The sequence below is a fragment of the Chinchilla lanigera genome, unplaced genomic scaffold (assembly GCF_000276665.1).
Source record: "Chinchilla lanigera isolate Chin_1 unplaced genomic scaffold, ChiLan1.0 scaffold00069, whole genome shotgun sequence".
Taxonomy (NCBI): domain Eukaryota; kingdom Metazoa; phylum Chordata; class Mammalia; order Rodentia; family Chinchillidae; genus Chinchilla; species Chinchilla lanigera.
The window spans coordinates 2,800,039-2,822,703 of NW_004955470.1; the positions used below are offsets into that span (position 1 = coordinate 2,800,039).

The following is a 22,665-nucleotide window of genomic DNA, read 5'->3' on the forward strand; positions in this document are numbered from 1 at the left end:
TAACAGCAATCCACGTATCTCACTCAGTGGGTGACTGGTTATTTGAACTACAGCACCTTCACACTGTGGAATATTATTTATCCATGAAAAGAAATAGATCATCAATACATGAAACAATATAGATGAATCTCCAGAAAAGTATACTGAATGGCAAAGCCCATTCCAAGGGCTGCATATTATGTGACTCATTTATACAACATGCTTGAAATAATAAAATTATAGAAGTGGAGAACAAGTTAGTACAAATGACATGGTATGAATAAAAGAAGGAAAAATGGCAAAGGGCTCTGAATTCTCACTATATCAATGTCACTGTATCCAAATCCTGGCTGTGATATTGTTCTATAGTTTACAAGATTTTACCAAGAAGGGAAGCTAGGTAAAAGAGGCATGAAACCCTTCTGTATCAGTCTTATAACTGCATATGAATCTGTGATTCTCTCAAACAAAAAGTTTAAATAGAAAACAAAAACAAATCATAGGAGAAATTTCCAGTTAGATTTTAACACAATGACTTTGTATAAGCATCAGAAGATTGTCTTTCCTTTCTGAAATGCTTTTTAGTTGAAGCATAATGTACATCAGAGATGTAAGTATAGCAGCTTGTTAAATGATCACAAAATGAATGCACTTATCCTTCATGCAGATTAGGAAATAGAACATCTGCCTCCCCAAAGACCCTGCAAGAAGCTGTCTGCTTGGGCTGGACATTTTTACTTACGTTGTCTCAGCAGTGGCCAATTAGGAAACCGAAGCAGTGCCTGCTGGTCCACGCCAGAATCTGTGCTGTGAAAAAATAAGCTGTTTGGGAAGGAAAATGCAAGTGTCAGTTTCCCATAGATGTACGGGTTCTCACAAGGAAGCCCTGTCCCTTGTCTGTGTCTTAAAAAGGGGCCCGCCTCGCATGGTGCCTTGGCACCAAGCACTTTGAGCCCTTCCTGTGGTGAGAAGTGGAACATGCCACAGGCATGATCTTTTTCTAAAATCTAAGAAAAATGATAAGTCACCATCAGAAAAATGAAAAGCAGCCACAAACACGTTTTATTTCATAAAATGTATTAATGCATTTTAGCTGGAATAATAACTTACACTGAATTGGATATAATTTACTTGAATTTCTTAGATTCGTTACACAATTTGTCTTGTTTTTAATTATGACTGGGGTCTGGCTGGACTCAGCTGAATTCCATCTCTTCAAAGGTCTTTGTTGTGTTACACAGCTCCCCTTAGGAACAACTTTCACCCATCAGAAATTCTGGGTCAGGGGTGTGAACCCAAACACATTCATGGAGAATGGCACCCCATTGCCCTGCACTTTAAACATCTCCCCAGTGAGCCCAGGATAATACAGCTGCCAATCTCAGAGACTGGAACTCCGCTAGACGACTTGCCCTCTCTTGCAGTTATAACAAGTTGCTTGTGAATGAAGGAAATAGAATGATCCTCGTTCACTTCCCAGACACACAAAGGTCCACTGTGGGGCGTGAGGGCTCACCAGGTGGCTGCCATGCGGAAACCAGGACTGTGGGGGTGGGGATGACCTCCACAGTGAAGAGACTAAATCTCACTTGTGTTTTTTTAACCTCTGCTGAATGGCCTGCATTTAGAGGTTCAACCATGGATGTTACACCACTGAGGAGCACGCATGGGTCAGGAGTCGGGGGGGAGGTGTTTCCTCCTTTCTTAGCAGCACACTCTGTTGGCTCTCATGGTTTTCTCATCTCCCTGCTTTAAAGGTCTTTGGTGCAGGGAAAACAAGGTGGAGGGGAACACACTTTCTAGCTGGTTCCTGCTGTCCCCTAGAGATGTGCCAGCAATTCTATGGAAGTGACAGTAGGTTTAATCCAATTTTGACGATGCTTTCAAATCAAAGAGAAGTTTAGAATTTGACTCAGTTGCATTGCCAGTATGACTGGTCCAGTGCATCGCTGTTTCAACAACACCCCTGACTCCTGGACCATGGCCACCAAGCAGAAGGTGTCCCTCCCCACTCCAGTGGTGTAGACCTCTATGCTCACCCCCAAACCAGCTTCCCCTTTGCCCTACATGATGTGGCCAGGGTTCTCATCATGGAATCGCCTGCAGCCAAATGGGAGTGTCTCTGCTGGGTAGGAAGAAGAGAGGTCCTTGCTCAGATTCCTTACAAAGAAAGGCAAGAGGCTATGAGTAGCACAAGAGGCTGAGGGACTGCGGAACACCACCTTCCTTTCTTACTCCCACGAATGTTTTCAAGATGCTTGGTCTAAAACCTCAGTTCATGTTGCATTGGATTCTAACACAGATGTCTGCCTAGCTGCCTGATCAAGGTGGTTTGAAGAAGGGGAAATAGAAGAATGGGACATCTTGTGTCACTAAAAGGGAAACATTCACTGTAACATGGAAAACAGCCAGCAGTGCTTTTAGAGAAAGTGAGGGCACATGTATCCTTTCTAAGCCTCATGGGCTCCATAGTTGGGGTACATGTTCTCCTTGAAGCTAAGATTTGAACAGAAGGACTAATATCTTGACACCATATTTCTGGCTTAGAGTTCTTCCCTAAAATTTTCCCTGTATCTTTTTTTTTTTTTTTTTTTTTTTTTTTTCTTCCCAGTACCAGGAACCAAACTCACGACCTTGCACTCGTCAGGCAGGTGCTGTGTTGCTGAGCTAAATCCCCAGCACCCCCTCCTTTTTTTTTTTTCCGACTTTTTTTTCCCCTAAACCTTTCTACCACTAAATACCTGCATTCATATTCTCTGCTTAGTCCAAAATAAAAGAATAATTTATTTTGAGTAACTAAATGAGATAATGCAATATAAGCACATAATAACAAATAATGTAAATAAGTGTGATAAATGAGTGTAGTTCATCTTTACTTCCAAATGAGGCCAGCAGCATCCCGGCTTTGGGGACTAGTGTCCGCCATGCTTTCACATATTCTTACTGCGAGCTACATCTCCTAGGAATAAATCAAAACACCCATGGCAATGTCCACGTGGAATTATTTGAACGACCCATCCACCACTCAACAGGCTTGGATGCTTTTCCTTCTCAGTGATTCAGTCATTTGATGGACTGAACTAAAAGTAAAACTCAAACCTTAGTGGTCATTTCAGACTCGAGCAGACACAGCCAGAGCCCAGATTTTACAGGTTCTTAGTGGGCTGCAGAGCAGCTCTCATCCACGCAGGGAAAAAACGAACGGTTCCTTTTTGCAGGGGAAGCTGAGGTCGGCTCCTGTGTGCACCTACCAGCCAAGATAAACAGGAGCCAGGCTTGTGCTGGAGGTTCTGAGTTTCATTTTGCACTACTGGGCGCACCAAAGTGAAAACAGTCTGAGAGGCGTGAGAGGAAGAGTAGGGTGAGCGAAAGGCTCCAACAGAAACTGGGAACTGACAGATCATGGCTCAAATAGGACAGCGAGGCAATATTTGGATGAAGAGCCGAGAGCTATTGCTGCATGTGATCGAGTATGGGGAGCTGTCAAGGTTTTCTGGACACAGTCACGATTGACATTATTTATTTTCTCTTTTCATGAATGAGTTTTTGGTTTTTTGACACTCCCGCTCCCATAGGCAATTTCCATCGCGTCGGAGAGGTGAAGGAGTGGTCCTCCTCCTTGCTGTGCCTGCGTTTTGCAGCCCTGCCTCATTTTCCTGTTGGTCCTTTATCACCTGCATTTTCACATGGTTCCAGTGTTTGAGTTCAGGGCAGGAAATAGAACCTGATTCAACATTTTGCTAAGTATTATTTTCACCACAGTGAATAGGGTCCTTTTTGATCTGCAACCCACACCTGGGCTGTGGTTCCCCCAACATACACAGACTGAAAAGCTTCCTCGTTTGTTGATTACTCAGTGTGAGCTCGCCGTGGGTCCACATGTACTTGCTTCTTCTCCGCTTGTCACTGACAGCCACTGTTTCAACGCCAGTGGCCATTCCCGGAGAAGGGCAGCTGTGCCCAGGAGATCAGGGAGCAAAAGGAGGCTTGCTCTACCTTTAACCTATTTTGACATTAAGGGGTGGTGTGAGATCAAGTAGAGACTCACAAGCAAATATTCATTTGCACTGAAATACACCACCTTAAGAGGCTAAGATTTGTCGTTTTCTTTCTTTTTTTTCTAAAAGCAAACTGAAGTTGGATTTTTAAACAGAGATATGTAATTATTAACTGTTGGGTTGTTTTCTCCTGAAAATGAACCTCAGCTGATTGTCACTACGTAAAGTTGATAATTATCTCAAGCAAAATAAATACAAATGCCTGGGTTACTGAAGACTGAAACACGATAATGCCCAGACACTGAATTTTCCAAGAACAAAGAACACAATTGTGTTATAGAGAACAGACAAGACATGGGCACCTTGTACATGGGGACCTTGTTACGATGGAGCCCTCTGAGCTGAGGTTCTACAACGAGGGCCTATCCCGCTCCTCACCCCTGGTGACACTAGAAGAGCAGTAGACCCCGGAGTTCAAAACCCACCGTGGAAGCCTCAGCTTTACCACTCACTAATTAAGCAGCAAGTGAGGCTCAGATTCTTACAGTGGAGCAATGGCTATTCATGCTGAAGGGGACTTACCCTTTATCAAGCCTGAAAGGCTCTAGCGTATTGGCTTGAGTTGAAAAAGTAAAATAACCCAGCACCTTTTCCTGTGTGCCTCAGTGGGATAATTGCACTCATGCTGATTCCTGAATAGGTGGATGGGTTTTTGCCTACTTCGTAACATCAGGTAGGCTGACGGAAAGCGTTTGAATTCTGCAGGTCTTTTAGTGGCCTGTAGTACTTCAAAGGAACAGGAGGGCTACAAAGGGATGTGTCTGGGGCTTACTCCATCTCTGGGATTAGGAGTTTGGGTTTCTATGCTCAGCTAGAATGTTGGACAATTGCTTAATTTCTCTGTTTCTTAGGTTTTACTCTTTTGTTAGATGGGGATTATGTCTCTGCCTTACTGACCTGAAAGATCTCTATGAGAACGAAATAATGTTTTAGTATAATTATTATTAAACTACAGCTTTAGTACAGTTCTTGGGGGTTCTGGTAGACCTTACAATTTAGGCTCATTGGTTCTTTTACATAAACTTTTTATCATGGGATACTTTTAGATTTACAGAAAAGTTCCAAAGATTATGCAAAGGGTTCTCATATGCCCTTCACTCGATTTCTCCTAATGTTAGCATCCTATGTAACTATGGTCCACTGTACGTAAAAGCCGGAAACCCAATATTGGCTTACTAATAGGAAGTAAGCTGTAGCCTTTATTCAGATCTCACCAGGTTCTCCACTAAAGTCTGTTTTCTGCTCCAGGGTTCAGTCCAGGATACAACTTTGTAGTGAGTCACAAGATCCCCTCAGTCCCTTCTGATCTGTGATGGTTTTGTTAACTGTCTTTTGCTCACTCCCAATTTTGAGGAGTACCTGTCCAGGTGTATGGTGTAGCCCTTCCTTAGCTCGGCTTTATCAGATGTGCTTTGCATGATTAGACTTTTGTATGATCCGTTATGGGTTTGGGGGAGAGGAGAGAAGCACTCTTCTTATCTCATGATATCAGAGGCACATGCCCTGGACACATCCTGTCACTGGTGACATTAAACTTCCTTCCTTGTTTAAGGTGCACCTGCCATCTTTCTCCTCTGTAAACAATTTCCCCTTCCTGTGCTCTATTCTTTAAAATAAAAACAAGTCATGAAGTCCAGCCCACACTCAGGGTGAAGGGGAATTAAGTTCTAGCTCCTGGAGAAAGGAGTATCTACATATATAATTTAGAATTCTGTTAAAAAAGAAAGACTTGTTTCCTCACCCCCATTTATTTTCTTGTTTAATCTTTTATCTATAACACTATGGACTTATGTTTAGTCATTCTGTACTATGAGTTGCAATCCAGTACCACATTCTTTATTTTGTTATTCAAATTGTTCGAGTTTTGACCATTGGAAATTTCTGTATATTCACTGCCCCAGCCATAGAATTAGCTATTTTCTAAGAACCCTGGTTCCTTTTTAGGTGAATGATATTTGAAACTAAGAACTGGTCACTGAATGTACTGGTTGTTGTTGGCTGATCATGATTATTACTCAAATAAACTGAATGAAATATTTGGAGTCAGAAAGATAGGAGTTTTTCCTAGGTATGTTACTTTGGGCTAGTCACTTTGCTACACTGGGCCTCAGTTTCCACATTGATGTGTAGGGATAATGAAAAGCAATCACAGGTTTTGGGGGTAATATGAAATAATATCGAAGACCAAAGAGTTTTTCTGTTTCTGATAGGAGAAAAATTTTAAGACCAACTTTTCTATTGAAAACAACCAAAGTACTTGGCAAAAAAAAAAAAAGAGAAACATCTTCATAGAATAAATGATCTGACAAAACAGTAAAGGCAGGGGCTGGGGATTTAGCTCAGCGGCAAAAAGCGCCTGCCTGGCAAGCACAAGGTCGTGAGTTCGGTTCCTGGTACCAGAGAAAAACAAAAAACAAAACAAAACAAAACAAAACAGTAAAGGCAAAATTTAAAATGGGAACCTAGAGAAAGAAGTAAGAAGACCGTATTTTCCCTGAAAGCATTTTCTACTTCCAGAAAATCTGAGCTTTCTCTTTGACAGCCTGATAGTGGTTGAGGAGGGGTAGGTGATGATGATAGTAAAAAGCCAGCACAAGCTCTAGGCAAGAAATTTACCAGGACCCTTACAATGGTAAGCTGAGGTACAAGGGACTATAACTCTCAGGAGGATAAAGAAACTCTTACCCTTATTTTAAGTATATGTGCTTTGAAGAAAGCTCAGGCTCTGACTTTGGGTTAAGGTGGATCTCAATCTGAGAGGGCCTTCAAGGCCTTGTAGGGGGAAGTAACTTCAATTTGGCCTTTATATGAATCATACAGATCATCCTCAGAAACAATGAGCAGCACACAATAAAAGATAACTGGATACATTGCAGAAGCAACAGGCAAAAAAAATAAACACACAAAGACTTAAGATATTGGAATTTCTAGCTACAGATTATAAACAATCATGTTTCAGCGTGTAAAGAAATAAAAGGCAAGATTGAATAATCTTTGGGAAGTGTCATGGGCAGTATAAAAAAAGCGAATTTTTAAAATCAAAATTCCAGCAATTAGACTTAAAAATTTGGAGAATGGGTTAACTAACATGTCGGAGAAAGAAAGATCAATAAACTTGAAGAACTATCATGGGAAAACAAACTACTTTCAGTGATACCGATCATCCTAAATCTCTGTTAGTATGCTCCTATTTATCATCTTTAATTGACTAAGAGCCCCAGATTTTCGGTAAAGATAAACTGCTAATAATTTCCTGGAGCTCTGAGATCCCCCAAAGGAGTGAGGTGCCAGTAGGAAAAGAAGGACTTGGGTCAGCTCCCCTACTCCCTCGTCTTTTGGAACAGTAGAAAAGCCCAGAGTAGGGGTGAATGCTCAGGGGTAGCAGCTCAAAAATCTGACCAAGAAAGCTTTAAACCATTCTACAAAGCCTGAGAAGCCCAGCTCTACCCCTATAGGTACAGCTGATTCTCGAGAGGCCGGCTCCTCCCCACTCATCTCCCAGGCCACCGTGAGGATCCCGTGAATGATAACTGTGGAAATCGTGTTATATCTTCCACTCCCTCCAGCTTGGAAACCAGACTTTATACAAAATGTCCCACCACCTTGTGACCCCTGTAACATGAGGAAACTCAAGTGAGGCCACAAGGAAAAGAGGGTAGTTCACCGGGTCCCATCTGGTCCTGCCATCCAGTTGGGTGGCAGCCTTGAAAGGCAAGAAGCCATCTCAGACGCTTCGCTCCTGCAGACAGCACGTGAAGCAGAACTATGTAGCCGAATCCCGTTCTGACTGCAGAACTGTGAGAAATAATAAATGGCGACTGTTTGAAGCCATAAGTTTTGGGATCATTTGTGACATAACAATACATGCTGAAACAACACTACGTGTACTTTTATCCAGAATCTCAATGTTTTTCTCCCAAATGGAATGAACTCCCTTGAATGCAGAGACCTGTTGTGCTTTAGCAGACAGCCTGCAGAGAGGAAGTACCGAGAAGTGTGTTCTACTGATGATTAAGCTGTTTTACATTCTTTTTCAGTGCAGCAGCATTTAGGGGGTGTCTCCCTGGTCCCGCCTTAATTTTCAGGTGCTCAGTAGCTACCATATTAAATCCTGCTGTTAGCACTGAGATAAAAATACCACAGGTCTTTTTCTGGATATGAAAAACAAGTGTACAGGTTTTCTAACAAGTAGAAAAATAGACATCATTAGTAATTTCCTTTTGCCAAGATAAGGAAAAAACCCTCTGCTTTACATGTCAGAAAGTTCATGCACAGCTGAGTCATTCCCTTGCCTCTTAAACTCTGAAGCATAAGACGATCATGGCAGCAAGGAAAACACATATAAGGCATAAAAAAAAATGTCCATAAGTGGAAACTGATAAAAGGCTGGCAGGACTATTTTCTAAGAAAGCAGAGAACCAAAGACTGATGCCTAGAGGGTTCTTTTGAACCCCAAGGCTCCTTACCTCATGCTGGCCATGGGAGTCAGATATTTATGCTCTAAATACCAGGCCCACTCCTGGAACTCCAGCTTGGTTCCATACAACAGACAAAACTGGGATGGGAAAGAGGAAAGAAATGGACAAATAGTAATATGTTAAAAAGTGCAGAATTGATGGAGGCAAGAGAGAATACCATGGCACATATAAAATCACACCATACTTTCTTAATGTAAAATGGTCATGTTCTAGATGTGCCACGTTTTATTTTTTAAACCATTCCATGAAAACCTAAGCAGCATGTATAGAAGTGGAATGAATAGTATAAAAAACTCCCCCATATTAATCCCTCCAACTCAAGAAAATCTGAACTCATGACCAATCTTACTTTATCTATAATCTCACCTGTTCTGCCCACCCCAGGTTACTTAGGGACCCACAGAGAATATCTATTAAATATGTGCATCATTCTGTTTGCTCCCCCTCTCAATTTGTGAAGGATTACTCTAAATGTACATTCTGAATACTATCATCTTGATGTTTTCCATTGAGCATGGTTTGGTTAAACTTTCACAAAAATAGCATTCCTCATTTACATTTTGTTTCAATACATTTTTCCTGTTACATTTCTGAAACCCACACACAGAGCTCCTCAATGACATCATGGGCAGCTACCAAGCAACGATAAGTGAGTTTTCCTCTGGAAAGAAGTGACTTTTTATTTAACTATGTACCCATACAACTTTTAATATTCTACAATCCTAAATCCTACAAAAGTAGGGGGCATTGTTTATGGGCCTTCCTGTCTCCATCCCCGGCTTCCATAGATGACAGCTTGTTGCTGTCTTGTCCCATCTGTATTCCCAGCTGGTCCCCTTTCTCTATCATTTTGAAGTAAACCTCAGTCCTGTGATTTCATTCACAAATATCTCACTGCAGATGTCTGAAAGATACTAGCCCTTTAGAAGTCAAATAGTTTTGACATCAAACCAAGCAACAACAACAACAAAACCCTTTTAATCAGAGTCAGCTGGAGATGATCTTCACATCGGAAGACAATCTGTCTTTTATGGACTGCCCAACTCAGAAGTCACATGGTGTCTTAAATCCTCTCTTGAGGTTCTGAGATATCTTTGGAATACCACTATTAGGAAGAACTTCTACTACTGTCTTTCTAGAAGGGTCACAGTGTGATTTAGCAAGTCATTTATGGCTTGAACTTGTCAAAGTTAGGGATGTAGTTACTTGGCCAGTATAATCTTCTTTCTCTCTCTCTCTTTTTTTTCTCTCTCTCTCTCTCTTTCTCTCCTTTCTTCCCTCCCTCCCTTCCTCCAGGGATTGAATCTAAAGCCTTCACACTGGGCTAAATCTTCAGCCCTTTTATTTTTTTCAAATATTTTGAGACATGATCTTGCTAAATTGCTAAATTTCTCAGGCTGGGCTTGAACTTGCCATCCTCCTGTTTCAGCCTCCCGGATTGCTGGGATTGAAGGCCTGTGCCATCATACTTGGCTTCTTTTGACTTATATAATAACAGTAATGATGCTGGCTAAACCTGCAGATGTAGTAACAGTAACTGAAAAGTACTGCAATTCACCATGAAAACATAAATTCTTATAAAAATGATAAACTATGTATATGACTAAACTGAATCACACGTCTCTAGGTGAATTTCATACATAGCCCAAGAATATTTGCATTGAGATCCCAGAAAGGTAATCCTCATCACTTTTGGGTATATGAAAATATGAGATCAGTAATAAAGAAATCTGGAGCCATAGACGCATAGGTGTTCTTAGAAATCACGGAGTTCACCCTCTCACTCAGTACAGAATTCTGCATCCACCGGGGTTCAGCCAAGAAACAGATGGCAGATTCACATTAGGATAATTCCAGAAGAGTTCAATACTTCTTAAAAAGAAAAATATGGGCAAGATGCTAGGAACCCTGAGGGACATCGCATTACTTCAGAGCTGGTAACCAGAGTTGTCACCACCTGTAGGTGTGGAGGAACAGGAAGGCAGACAGTGGCTACTGGATCCTGCAAGAGAGACTGATGCAAACAGGGACACTTGAAGAGGACTGTGACCCCCAGCCAAGGAACAGGGAACTCCCAAGCTGCCTGTACATGGAGACAAGCTGAGGACAGAGATATCCTGATCACACTCTCCTCCTCCTCTCCCATCTCTAGCTCTTATCTGAACCTCTCTGGGTCCAGTGGGCAAGGATTCTGCCATGGTTTGAATGTGTCCTCTAAAAGTTAATGTGTGGGACACTCAATTCCCAAATGCATGTGTTGATGGGTTTGGGATGTAGGACTTTTGAGAGATCATCAGGGCTAAGTGAGATCGTGAGGATGAGACTCCCATGATGACCTTTACAGGAAGAGGGAGACCTCAGCAAGCACACTTGCTCTGCCTTGTGTGTGATACCATCTGCAGCAAGAAGATGCTCGCCAGATGCTGCACCATGCTCTGGACTTTCAGCCACCAGGACCGCAGAAAACCAAATAAACCTCTTTCCAGTATTTTGTTACAGCAATGGAAAACAAAATAAGAGGGATTCCTTCAATGCACACTATGTAGGCCAACTTCCTAGGTATACACCAGGCTACAGAAGAGTGCAGAACAGAACTGGAGAGGCAAATGGAAGATAAACATCACAAGCTCCATCTTTGACACCCCTGACACATGGTCATTCAGCCTCTGTCTGGTCCCACGTGATTCAAGCCCAAGCCCACTTGATAGCAGAGCTCCTGACAAGCTACTGCCACTCACACAGTTTCTATGTTTAGTTCCAGGCTGCTGGCTTTACGCAGACTCCACCGCACTCCTATGTCTCTCGTGCTTTCTTTGGGATCTTGAACTGCCTTCCGGTTGGCTCAGTCTTTGGCTCTGGTACCTGATGCTCAGGGCTACATTTTCGGTTCTAAACTTTTGCTTTATTTTGTGAACGCAGTTCAGATTTCCTGAGGCTGCCCTCTTGTTTTGTCTTGGTAAACAGGAGTTCTGGTTGTTGGTGGCTACCAAAACACCACATCTAGATACCAGATACCATGAGTCCAGCTTCGGTCTCTCAAAAAGAACCTAAAATTTCTTCATTTGTGTTCAGTTCTTTAGCGAGTCTTACTTCTGGAAGAGTCATTTCTACTGAACCACTTTTTATGTGGAAAATCAAGTTATAAATTAGCTGTGGGAGGAAAGGAATTTATCCTGCTCAACTCTGTACGCCTGGCATGTGGTAAAAGAGCTAACACACTGGAAGAGATTGGCCAAAACCCAACTTCCTGTAATTCAAGGCTATTGATCCTATGACTCCTACACCTAAGTAACAAATCAAGAGCTTATTAAAGCTTCTCGATAGCAGCCACTAACAATTCCAACATACGCTTTATATCTCCACTTGGTCTCCAGGATGATCAGCCCTGACAGTCACCTTCCAATTACCACACAGTCTTAGATTTTGTGCCACCTTGGACCTGGTGGCTTCTTCTAGATGTTTAATTATCTTCTTCAAGGTGTCTCAAAGTAAATTCTACACCTAGATGTTGCCTCATCCCTGTAGCATCCTCAGCACTGTCACTGTCCTGAACTTGAACTCTATGCTTTTATATGGTGGAACTTGGTTTTATAGCAACCACATAACATTGTTTAATAAATGAATGAAAGAATATTATGCATAATTGAGTCATACCAAACATCTGATCATTTGAAACACCCAACTAAGATCTCTCCACAAACTGTTTTTAACACATCCATCCATACTTACATATATCCCTAAGGGACGACTGGGAATTTGTTCTTTTAAAGTCATCCTGTTGATGTGACCTACCTTGAAACCTTCAAAGTTTCTGCAGTTCTTGATTCAGTCACAGGATATATTGTGTCCTTCATAAATTTGTCAAATCTTGCCTACCATGCCATGGAACCTATACTTTTTATGATGTAATAAACAGACAAATCTTTTGAAGTATATGGGCTATCGTCACTGATTCTGGGTAACACAGAGTAGATGACTTCCCTGGTTTGTTTGATTGAATGCAGCCGTAACCTCTGGAAAACACACGTGGAGAAGCTACTTGAGGACCCTGAAAAATAAATAGTGGCAAGCAGATTTGGAAAGAAGATCAGACAGAATTCAAAGTATGGCCAAACTGGTGGTAAGTTTAACTTTTTTCCCTCTAGTCCTCTTGTCTCTGGAGGTACATGTAGAGCAGAGTAGGATAGCAAAACTCCAGCTTTGCAGCAAAAGGATGACCAAAGGGGAGCCTCAGAGAACCAGACAGCGCCTGGGAGGTCGTGGAGAGGGAGAGTAGAAAAGAGAAGCCTTATGCAGTGTTTTGTAAACTTCTGAGCTCAGACCCAGTTATACATGAATGGATTTAATGCTAATTAGCAGCTGAAAGACTTTGAAGATTGACCTAATGGACAGATGAAAACACATATGTCGGACCTGCCAGTGAGTGTTGCATATGTGGGATGGATCTGAATGATGCTGCAAAAGCACTGAAGACTACGCTAGCATTGGAACCTGTTATGGTTTAGACCTAACATGTCCTCCAAAAGTCTCACATGTTCAAAAGTGGGGTTCTCAGGAGGTGGTTGGATCATGAGGGCTGCAGCTGTACCCAGGGGTTAATCTCCTGATGAGATCATGGTTTGATGGGATTATTGGAAGGCAATGGAAATTTCACACGTGGGGCCTAGGTGAAAGGAGTGAGTTATTGGGGTGCGACCTTAGGAGCTATTCTGCTTCCCAGCCCCTTCTTCTCAGGCTGTTTCCATCTCCCTCTGCTTCCTGGCCACCATGAGGTGAGCAGCTTTCCTCCGTCAAGCTCTTCCACCAAGATGCCTCAGCCCTTGAAGCAGCAGACCTGAGTGAGCATGGACTGAAACCTCTAAAACCGCACGCCAAAAGAAGTCTTTCTTCCTTTATGCTGTTTATGTTAGGTATTTTGTTAGCGATGGAAATCTTACCAAGACAGAATCACTGTGAATGGAAAGTGTTGAAACTTTCAGCCCAAACACAACCAGGCACATTGCTACTAAAAGAAACAAGTCAACATTCTCCATAGCATCTAAGCAAGATCCAGAATCTCCTAACAGTATTTTACATGTCTGGGGGAAATTAAAAAATTTTCAGTATGTAAAGGAAAAGGGAAGGGTAACTTGTATGTGAAAAGAAATCAACAGATTCCAACAGCAAAATGACACAGATCTTGGAATTATCTGGCAGTAACTTTAAACCTTTTATAAAAACTCTCCAACAATCACCGCCCTCTTTAAATAAATGGTAAAACAGTTTGCTTCAGTAAAGAAATTGAAGGCATAAAGAGCCAAATGAAAGTTTTAGTACTGAAAAATATGATGAAAATAAAAATAAACTGAACAGTGGAAGAAAAGAGACAGAGAAAAAGAATCAGTGAAATAGAAAAAAAGGCATTAGAAATTAACCTATCTGAATGACATAGAGAAAATGCACTAAAAAAAAAAAAAGGAACAGAGCTTCAGGAACCTGTGGAACTATAATAAAAGATCAGATGATTTTCTTTCTTTCTTTCTTTCTTTTTTTTTTTTTTCTGGTACCAGGAATTGGACTCATGATCTTGCTCTTGCCGGGCAGGTGCTGTGTTGCTGAGCTAAATTCATAGCCCCAAGATCAGATGATTTTCATGGCAACGTGGAAGAAGAGAAAGAAGGCATGATCTGAAAAAGTGGAAGGTAGAATGGCTAAAAACTCCCCAAATTTGGCAAAAAACAAAACAAAACAATCTACAGGTTCCAGAAATTTAGTGAATTCCAAATACCTTAAACACAAAGGAATCCACTTGCAGACACATTATAACCTAGTATCAGTAAATTCTTACTAATGAAAAAATATTGAAAGCAGTTAGAGGAAAAATGATGCATTATCTATAGAAGAAAAACAATCTGAATTATAGAATTTTGCATTAGAAATTACTGAGGCCAGAAAAAGTGGCATAATATGTTTAATCCACCAAAAGTAACAACTGCCATCCCAGAATTCTATGTCCAGCAAAATATCCTTCAAGAATGAGCCAAAACAAAGAAACTATAAGTGAGGAAAAACTGAGAGAACTGTTGGTACCAAGCCTGCTCTAAAAACTTGTTAAAAGTTCTGTAGTCTGAAGACAATGAAGGAAGAAACAAAAGAAATGGTAACTATCTAAGTGAATAAAACGATTCTTTCCTTTAAATCTTTTAAAATATGTTTAATGAAGCCAGATGTGGTGGGCCACACCTGTAATCTCAGCACTCTGGGAGGCTGAGGCAAGAGAATTGCAAGTTCAAGCCTAATTTGGGCAAGTTAGCAACTTGGTGGGATCCTGGAGGTGGATGCTCTAGCAATAAGAGGGAGATCTGTAGGACAGTGAGTGCAGGGAAGTAAAAATGATCAGCATGGGACATGTATGTGTATCAAAGTCCAAGATGACTGTAAATACTATGTATTGTAAACATATACTAAAAGCTAAACTAAACCAAACCAAACTAAGCTAAAAACATAACAAAACAAATCAGGGCTGGGAATGTAGCATTAAAGTCCTGGGTTCAATCTGCAATATCACAAAAAAAAAAGTATAATGATTGAAAGCGAAATTTATACATTATCAGATATGTTTTCCAATATATGCAGATACATTTATAAGATACTCTGACATAAAAAGGAGGAAAGAACTCTATGACCATAAGGTTTCTACATTCCACCTGAAGAAACAAAATACTGATTCCGAGTTAAATATGTATGTTGTAATCCCAGCACAACCACTAAAATGAATATATATACAAAGGAATGCAGCAAAATCAAAATAAAGTCCTAAAGAATGGTCAAGTGTCCCAAGAAGGTGCATACTGTAGGTGGAATAGTCCTCCAAAGAGAGCAAGTCCCGATTCTCAGAATCTGCAAGCGCTACCGTATAGGAAAGGAGCATTTGTAGATGTGAATAAGTTAAAATTCTTTAAATGGAAAACAGAGACATGCAAGATTGATCAAATAAGTAATCATTAACTGTTCCTTTCAGTAAAGCAATAGAAGTCAGTAGTACATCTGTTAGCTATCCTGTATATACATACATACATAATTTCCCCTTCTTTCTTTTCTCTTTTCCCTCACCCCAGTTGCTCTTCTCTTTTGGAGAGGTAGCTCTGGATTATTCAGGTGAGTCCTAAGTACAATCCTTCTGAGAGGGAGATTTCATAGGCTGCGTGTACACATGACAGAGATGGAGCGAGGTGGCCACAAGCCAGGGATTGCAAGAGCCACTAGAAACAGAAGTGTCAAGAATGGGTTCTCCTTTAGGGACTTCAAGGCAGCACAATCCTTCCCACTCACTGGTTTGGGCCAAGTGACACTGATTTCAGACTTCTGGTCTCCAGTGCTATGGGAGAATATATTTCTGCTATTTTGACCTACCATGTTTGTGGTAATTTGTTACAGAAACCACGAGATATTAATACTACATGTAAAAGGAACTAGAGGCATGAGCAACAGAGGAAGCAAAGAGAAAACAAGCAAAATAATAGTAGATAAATCTAAACATATCGATAATCCTAAATGTAAATAGTCTACACATATTAAAAGATAGAAATTTTCAAAGTGAGTAATTAGAACCTAAGATGTATGTAAGAAAAGTACTTTAAGTATAATGAGGTAAATTAAAACTAAAAGGATAGAAAAACATGTACCATGCAAAAACTAATCCAAAGAAACCTTCCATGTCTATATTACTATTAGAGAAAAGAAAACTCCCAGGGGTAAAGAGGAAATAGCATATTGATAAAATGGTTAATGAAGCAAGGATATAACAATGCTATATGTGAATACATCCACAGAACTTTAAAACACACAAAGCAAAACCCAAACAGAACTAAGGAGACAAGTAGATAGACCCACAAGTGTAATTGGAGATGTCAATAATAGATAGAACTGCAAATATCAGCTGATAAAATGCTGATAAGCAAGTATCAGCAAGGACACAGTAGAACTGAGCAATGTTATCATCCAAAGGAGTCTAAGTGACATTATAACACTCCACCCAACAACAACATCATACACATCTTTCCCAGGACACAGGAAGTATTTGCCGTGGTAGGCCATACTGCAGTTCATAAGAAGAAATTTAACCATTAAAAAAATATAAATCATACCTGCTATGTCTTCTAATAGTAGTCAAACTAAAGAAGGACTCAATAACAACAATCACAAACTGTAGACACTTGAAAGTAACCGTGTTCTTCTAAATATTTCATGGATCAAGTAAATTTTAAGAGAAATTAGAACTAAAGAAAAATGGAAATATAATTCTAAAAGTGGGATTTAAGGAAATCAGCATTTGGAGACAAATTCATAGTAGGAGATGCTTACAATAGAAAAGAAGAAATGCCTAAAATCAATAATCTAAGCTCCTCCTTAAGAATCTAGAAAAACAAGAGCAAAATAAATCCAGACTGTGCAATTAAAAATGGGCAAGAGACATAGTATATTCTCTAAGGAGAGCATACACATGATGCATGGAAAGATTTTCATCACTAGCAATTTGGAAAACACAAATCACATCAAAAAGAAATGTCTCTATGTATATGGGATGCAAATAAAAGAACTGATAATATCAAGTGTGGGCAATTATGCTGAGTAACTAGATCTCTCCTGCCTGGGGAATTCATAGCTATACACTTGTTATATGATTCAGGAAATTCACTTCCCAGTTTACCTAAGTACAGTGGTTCTCAACCACAGATGATTTTTGCATTTGACCATGTCTATGGACTTTTTTCACAACTGGAGGAGTTCTATTAGGCATCTAGTATGTAAAAGTGAGCTACATTGCTAAATATTTTATAATATACAAGGCAGCCTCCCACAACAAAGAAATGTATGTATCCCAAAATGTCAAGGTTGGCAGTTCTAAGGTTGAGAAGTTGTTCTATAGAAATGAAAACATCTTTACATAATAACCCATACATGAACAATTATAGTAGCTCTACCCACAATTGTCTAAAACTGGACAAAGCCCAAATGTCTCTCAATGGGTGATTAAATGAACTGTGGTATATTTATACAATGGAATACTACTCAACAATGAAAGAGATTAACTGCTGATTCATGTTATTACTTGGTTAATCTTACAGACATATTGCTGAGTGAAGTAAACTAGTATCAAAAGTTTACAGACCATGTTATACCATAGTATGACATTCTCAAAAAGACAGAACTATGGTGATAGAGAATGAAACATTAGTTGTCCAAGGCTATAACAAGGGAGAAAGGATAATTATAAAGCCATTGCTTTAGGATGGCTAAATTCTAATGTATCCTGATTCTGGGAATGGCTGCATGACTCTAGGTATGTGCCAAAATTCATGGAACTATACATCTCTAAACAGGATAATTTTGCTCTATAATAACTATTTTTTGCTTTGTTTTAATTCATTAAGTTTATTGGTGCACTTTAGATATACAGAGTGACCACATTCCTCATAGGGAATTTGTACCTGTACATGATATATCTTGGTTCTTTTTTTCCTCACTCTCCTACCCTCCCTTCAACCCAATATATGCATGTTTTTACACTCTAATCATTATGCTACATGATGACGTTACGCTAGCAAGATCACAAATATAGAGTGGTTCCAAGAATTATAATAGAGCTGGAAAATTCCTATCGCCTGGCAATGTCCTAGGCACCCTAACATGGTAGCACAATGCATCATCACATGTTTGTGGTGCTGCCAGCAGCATAAACGCTGCCATGTACAATTATGCATAGTACATAATACTCAGAAAGGGTCACAAACAGTAAACTGTGTAACTGGCTTATGTATCTGCTATACTATACACATATTATACACCATTGTTTTGGCATGTGCTCCTACTTATGGAGAATGTCCACTGCAAAACCATTACCCCAGCAGTAGCTTCACACGTGCTTTGTGAACGCAAACTCCAGGCTGAATGGCTGCATGATCAGAGGGTGTCTGAGCTGAAACCCTGTCCAAGTCCCCTCTCTCCTCCTCCCCTTGAAAGTTGTTCCTTTCCACCTGAGTTCCCACAGCTGTGTGTTTTTCCCTCTGTTTCACACTCTGCCTGTTGGTGTGATTATTCGGCCATGTGATTTTGTCCCTGACCAGAACATGATCGCGAAGGTAGGAATGGCAGCTCATGCATCTTGAGGTCCCCTCCGTGCGTAGCCCAGCACCTGGGCATTTGTAGAACTGAATAGTTCAGAAAGCCTTTGTTCCCAGGAGCCTAGGTCCACTGGGACCAACAATGGGAGGAAGGGAGGTTGCTTGCAATTTATGACAAGCAGGCTGCCCGTACTCTCGGCCAGAGCTGCATAATAAGCCAGAAGATGAAGCAAAAGGACTGAGTTGGCCCTCCTGTGTCAGAGAAGATGAACAAAGCTTATTAATGCACGGTAATGCCAGCATGAGATCGGAACAGTTTCCCCCAGCAACAACCCAGTTCTCTCACCGTGATGAAGTGCTCTGCCTTCTGCCTCCGACTTCAGCCGCTTGGGATCTGCATTATTGCCTTGTAAAATTGATGGGCAGTGGCACCATCTCCTAGCTTAAGGAATTTCTGTCAGCATTAGCAAAAAAGTATTGGCTTTGCGATTTCTAAGGGCATTTCTAACTAGAGGAAAGTGACTCCAAATTAGGCCAGACTGGAACAATGCCCATCTCTAATCCTTGTAGCCCACCTGCCCCGTCCCCTCCTGCGTCATCGGCTCCAGGTGTGAGCTCAGGGCGTCACAGGTGAGGCAGTCTTGTTTGTGTTCAATCTGGAAGCAGAGGAGGGGAATGTCAGTGTTAGTGTCATTTTCTTTGATCACCCGAGGAGGTTGCTCAACATCAAAGTGTCTTTATCTTCCAAACTGCCTGGAGATGTCTCCTGATTTTTAAAAGTACAACCCACTCAGTACTCTGGTGTCTTGAAGCCCTCCCTTCACCAGAACCGTGACAGGCAGTGGCAGCTGGAGCACCCTGCTAGCTCAGTGCCCTGTGGAAAGGAGGGTGAGTGAGAGATGGCTGTTTCCTTTCAAGTCTTTGGACCCTGCAGGGCCCATGCTGGTCCTCTCCCCACCACCACCGAAGAGAAGCAGTTATAGCCAGGGAACTGCTTCTCTTCGTGGGAGACCCAGCATCACAGTAAGGTGCTGATCGGCCCCGCGCTGGTGTAAAGGTGGATCAAACACACAGGACTTGGCAGGGGCAGGCCACTGACACCCAAACCCAAGACACAGCCTGTTTCCTGCCTTATTGAAAAGCCTGGACATAGCTACAGCCTGCCCGGCCTCCCCACCTGATGAGAAATGCAAACATAGAAAATCCATGTGCAGGAAACAAAACTGACAAACCCAAAGGGAGACCATGGAAAGCTCTGGAGAACATGACTAAAGACATCTTTTTACCAGCGTCCTCAGTGAACTTGGACAGAGGGGACACCTGAGCCCCGCTGCTTCTGAACCCTGAGAACAGGCTGACAGAGGAACACTTGTACTGCACACTGGGGGTCATGCAGCTGGCTGCAGAATCCTGTGGTAGCCACACTCTGGCAAACCCACTCTCCCCTGTGCTGTTGGGGTGCACTGGTCTTACACGTCCAGTAAAAACGCACCAATTCAGGGAGCAGAGCTTTGCAGACAGGGGTGAGGCTACTCCCTCTGGGGCTCCTGCATGCTAGCTGCAATAGTACTTACTTAATGTCCCCTGAAGACCTCTATGTCAGAGGCTGGGTCCCTGGCACGGCACCAGTGAGAGGTGGGGTCTAGCAGGACGTCTTCTGGTCATTGTGGGTGGACCTTTGAAGGGGTATTGGGAAACTAGGCCCTTTGTTTCCACTTCCTGGCCACGAGGGGAATGGTTTTGCTATACTACACACTCCCACCATGATGTGCTATTCCCTCACTGAGGCCTAAAAGCAGTAGGTCTATCAAGTCATGGGCTGAAACTTCCAAACCTATGAACTAAAAGAAACCTTTTCTTTTCATAAGTTGATTTGACTCTGCTTGTTATAGTAACGGGAAGCTGACTAACACACTGGCTCAGAACCATATCCCTATTGCATGCAGAGAGGCTAGGAATCCAGGCAACACACTCAGCCAATTCTTCATGCTGAGTGTTTTTCTCTAACCCAGAATTTGGGCTGATTCCAAGTCAACTTACTACGACCCTAACTTCCCATCTATTCTTGTTTTTTGTTTTTTTGTTTTTTGTTTTTTGTTTTTTGTTTTTTGTTTTCCCCTCCTGTCTTATTTTGCCTGTGGATGTCTACCTACTCCAGCACTTGCAGAAAAGTCTATCTTTCTTCCATTGGAACTGCTTTTGTCACTCCATTTATCTGATCCACCAACTTCTGTGTGTGCATCTTTTCATACTGGAGTCTTTGTTAGTGTAGTTACATATCTGGAAACTGAATAAACTGTCACTTTATTCTTTTTCAAAATTGTTTTAGATGTTCTAGTTCCTTTGCCATGACATATAAATTTCACAATCATTTTGTTCATAGCAATATAAAAAGTCTTGCTGAGATTTTGATAGGAATTGTGTTAAACCTGTGTATCAGTGTGGGTAGAAATAACAACTTTATTATGCTGAATTTTCCTGTTGATAAATATGGTATGTCTTTCCATTCATACAGCTCTGTTTTGATTTGTTTCATCAGTGCTTTAAGCCTCGTAAGCATTTTGTTAGATTTACTGTAATCTAGATATGTATGTTTTGAGAAATTATATATGGTTTTTCAAAAAATTTTGGTGTCCTGGTATCATTACTGGTATATAGAAATACAATTAGTCTTTCATTTTGATCTTGTATCTGTGACCTTGCTGAACTCATTTATTATTTCCAGAAATTGATTAATTCCTTCCTTCTTTTCTTTCTTCCTTCCTTCTTTTCCTTTCTCCTTTCTTGTCTCCATTCCTTTTTACTTGCTTTGTTCTTTGTTGTGAATTTCTTATGATTTTCTATACACATAATTATGTTCTGTGTAAATAGATGTTTTCTTTTTGTCCTTTCTTATCTAAAAGGATAGGCTTTTTATTTTTGTTTTTTGACATATTGCCCTGGTTTCCAGTACTATACTGAGTGAGAATAGTTAAGACCATATATTAAGGCTTTTTACTTGATATCACGGAAGAAAGCATTCAGGTTTTCACTACTAGGTAGAATGTTAGTTATAGGGCTTTTTAGATATTCTTTATCAAACTGAAGAAGTTCCATTCTCCATTTTTCTAAGAGTTATTATGAATAAGTGTTGAATTTTGTCAAGTGCATTTTTCTCCTGCATGAATTGGTATGATGTGATTTTTTTCTCTTTTTCCTGCTAATATGGAGAATTTCTATTTTTGAAAATAGAAGGAGTCTTACATCTTTGGAGTAAACTGCACCTGGTTATAACATATAATTATTTTTATATATTGCTAAATTGTATTTACTTTATTAACATTTTGTTGGGAATTTTTGTGAATATATTCAAGGGACATTAGTCTGTAGTTTTCCTTTCTTATTCTTTGATTTTGGTATCAGGAGATAACTAGCCTCATAAAATCAATTGGTGTGTGTTCTGTCCTCCTCTGCTTTCTGGAAAAGATTGGGTAGAATTATTGTTATTTCTTTTTTAAATGGTAAGTAAAATTACTCAGTGAAATGATCAGGGCTTGGAGTTTTATTCCTCTGGTATTTTCAGATTATCCAAGCATCTGTTCCATGTTGAGTAGGTTGTCGTAATATTTGTTTTCAAGGAACGGGTCTAGTTCATTTCAGTTGTCACATTCATGTGTAGAATTTTTCATAGTATTTCCTTACTGTCCTTTTGATGTGTGCAGGGTCTACACTGACATTCTCAGTTTCATTCCTGACACCGGTAACCTGTGACTTCCCTTATTTCCTTTGTTAGTCTTGCTACAGAGTTATCACTTTCGTTGATCTTTTTCAAAGATCTAGCTCTTTGTTTCATTGTTTTCTCTATTTTTCCTGCTTTCAGTTTCGTTGATTCTTGATCTTTATTTACTTCCTTCTGCTTCCTTTGCATTTATTTTTATATTCCTTAAGTGGAATCTCAGATTATTAGTTTGAGATTTTTCTTCTTCTTCTTCTTCTTCTTCTTCTTCTTCTTCTTCTTCTTCTTCTTCTTCTTCTTCTTCTTCTTCTTCTTCTTCTTCTTCTTCTTCT

The 22,665-nt window shown here is 40.6% G+C and overlaps 1 protein-coding gene across 1 annotated transcript in view; it reads right to left on the minus strand.

Annotated features, from left to right (window-relative positions):
* The window catches only part of Acoxl (acyl-CoA oxidase-like), a 289,029-nt gene that overhangs the window by 11,790 nt on the left and 254,574 nt on the right, over window positions 1-22,665 (minus strand). The window contains 3 exon segments of the mRNA XM_013522692.1: window positions 722-801; window positions 7,702-7,832; window positions 8,504-8,594. Of these exon segments, the coding sequence (XP_013378146.1) occupies window positions 728-801; window positions 7,702-7,832; window positions 8,504-8,594 (296 nt within the window). The 3' untranslated portion in view covers window positions 722-727.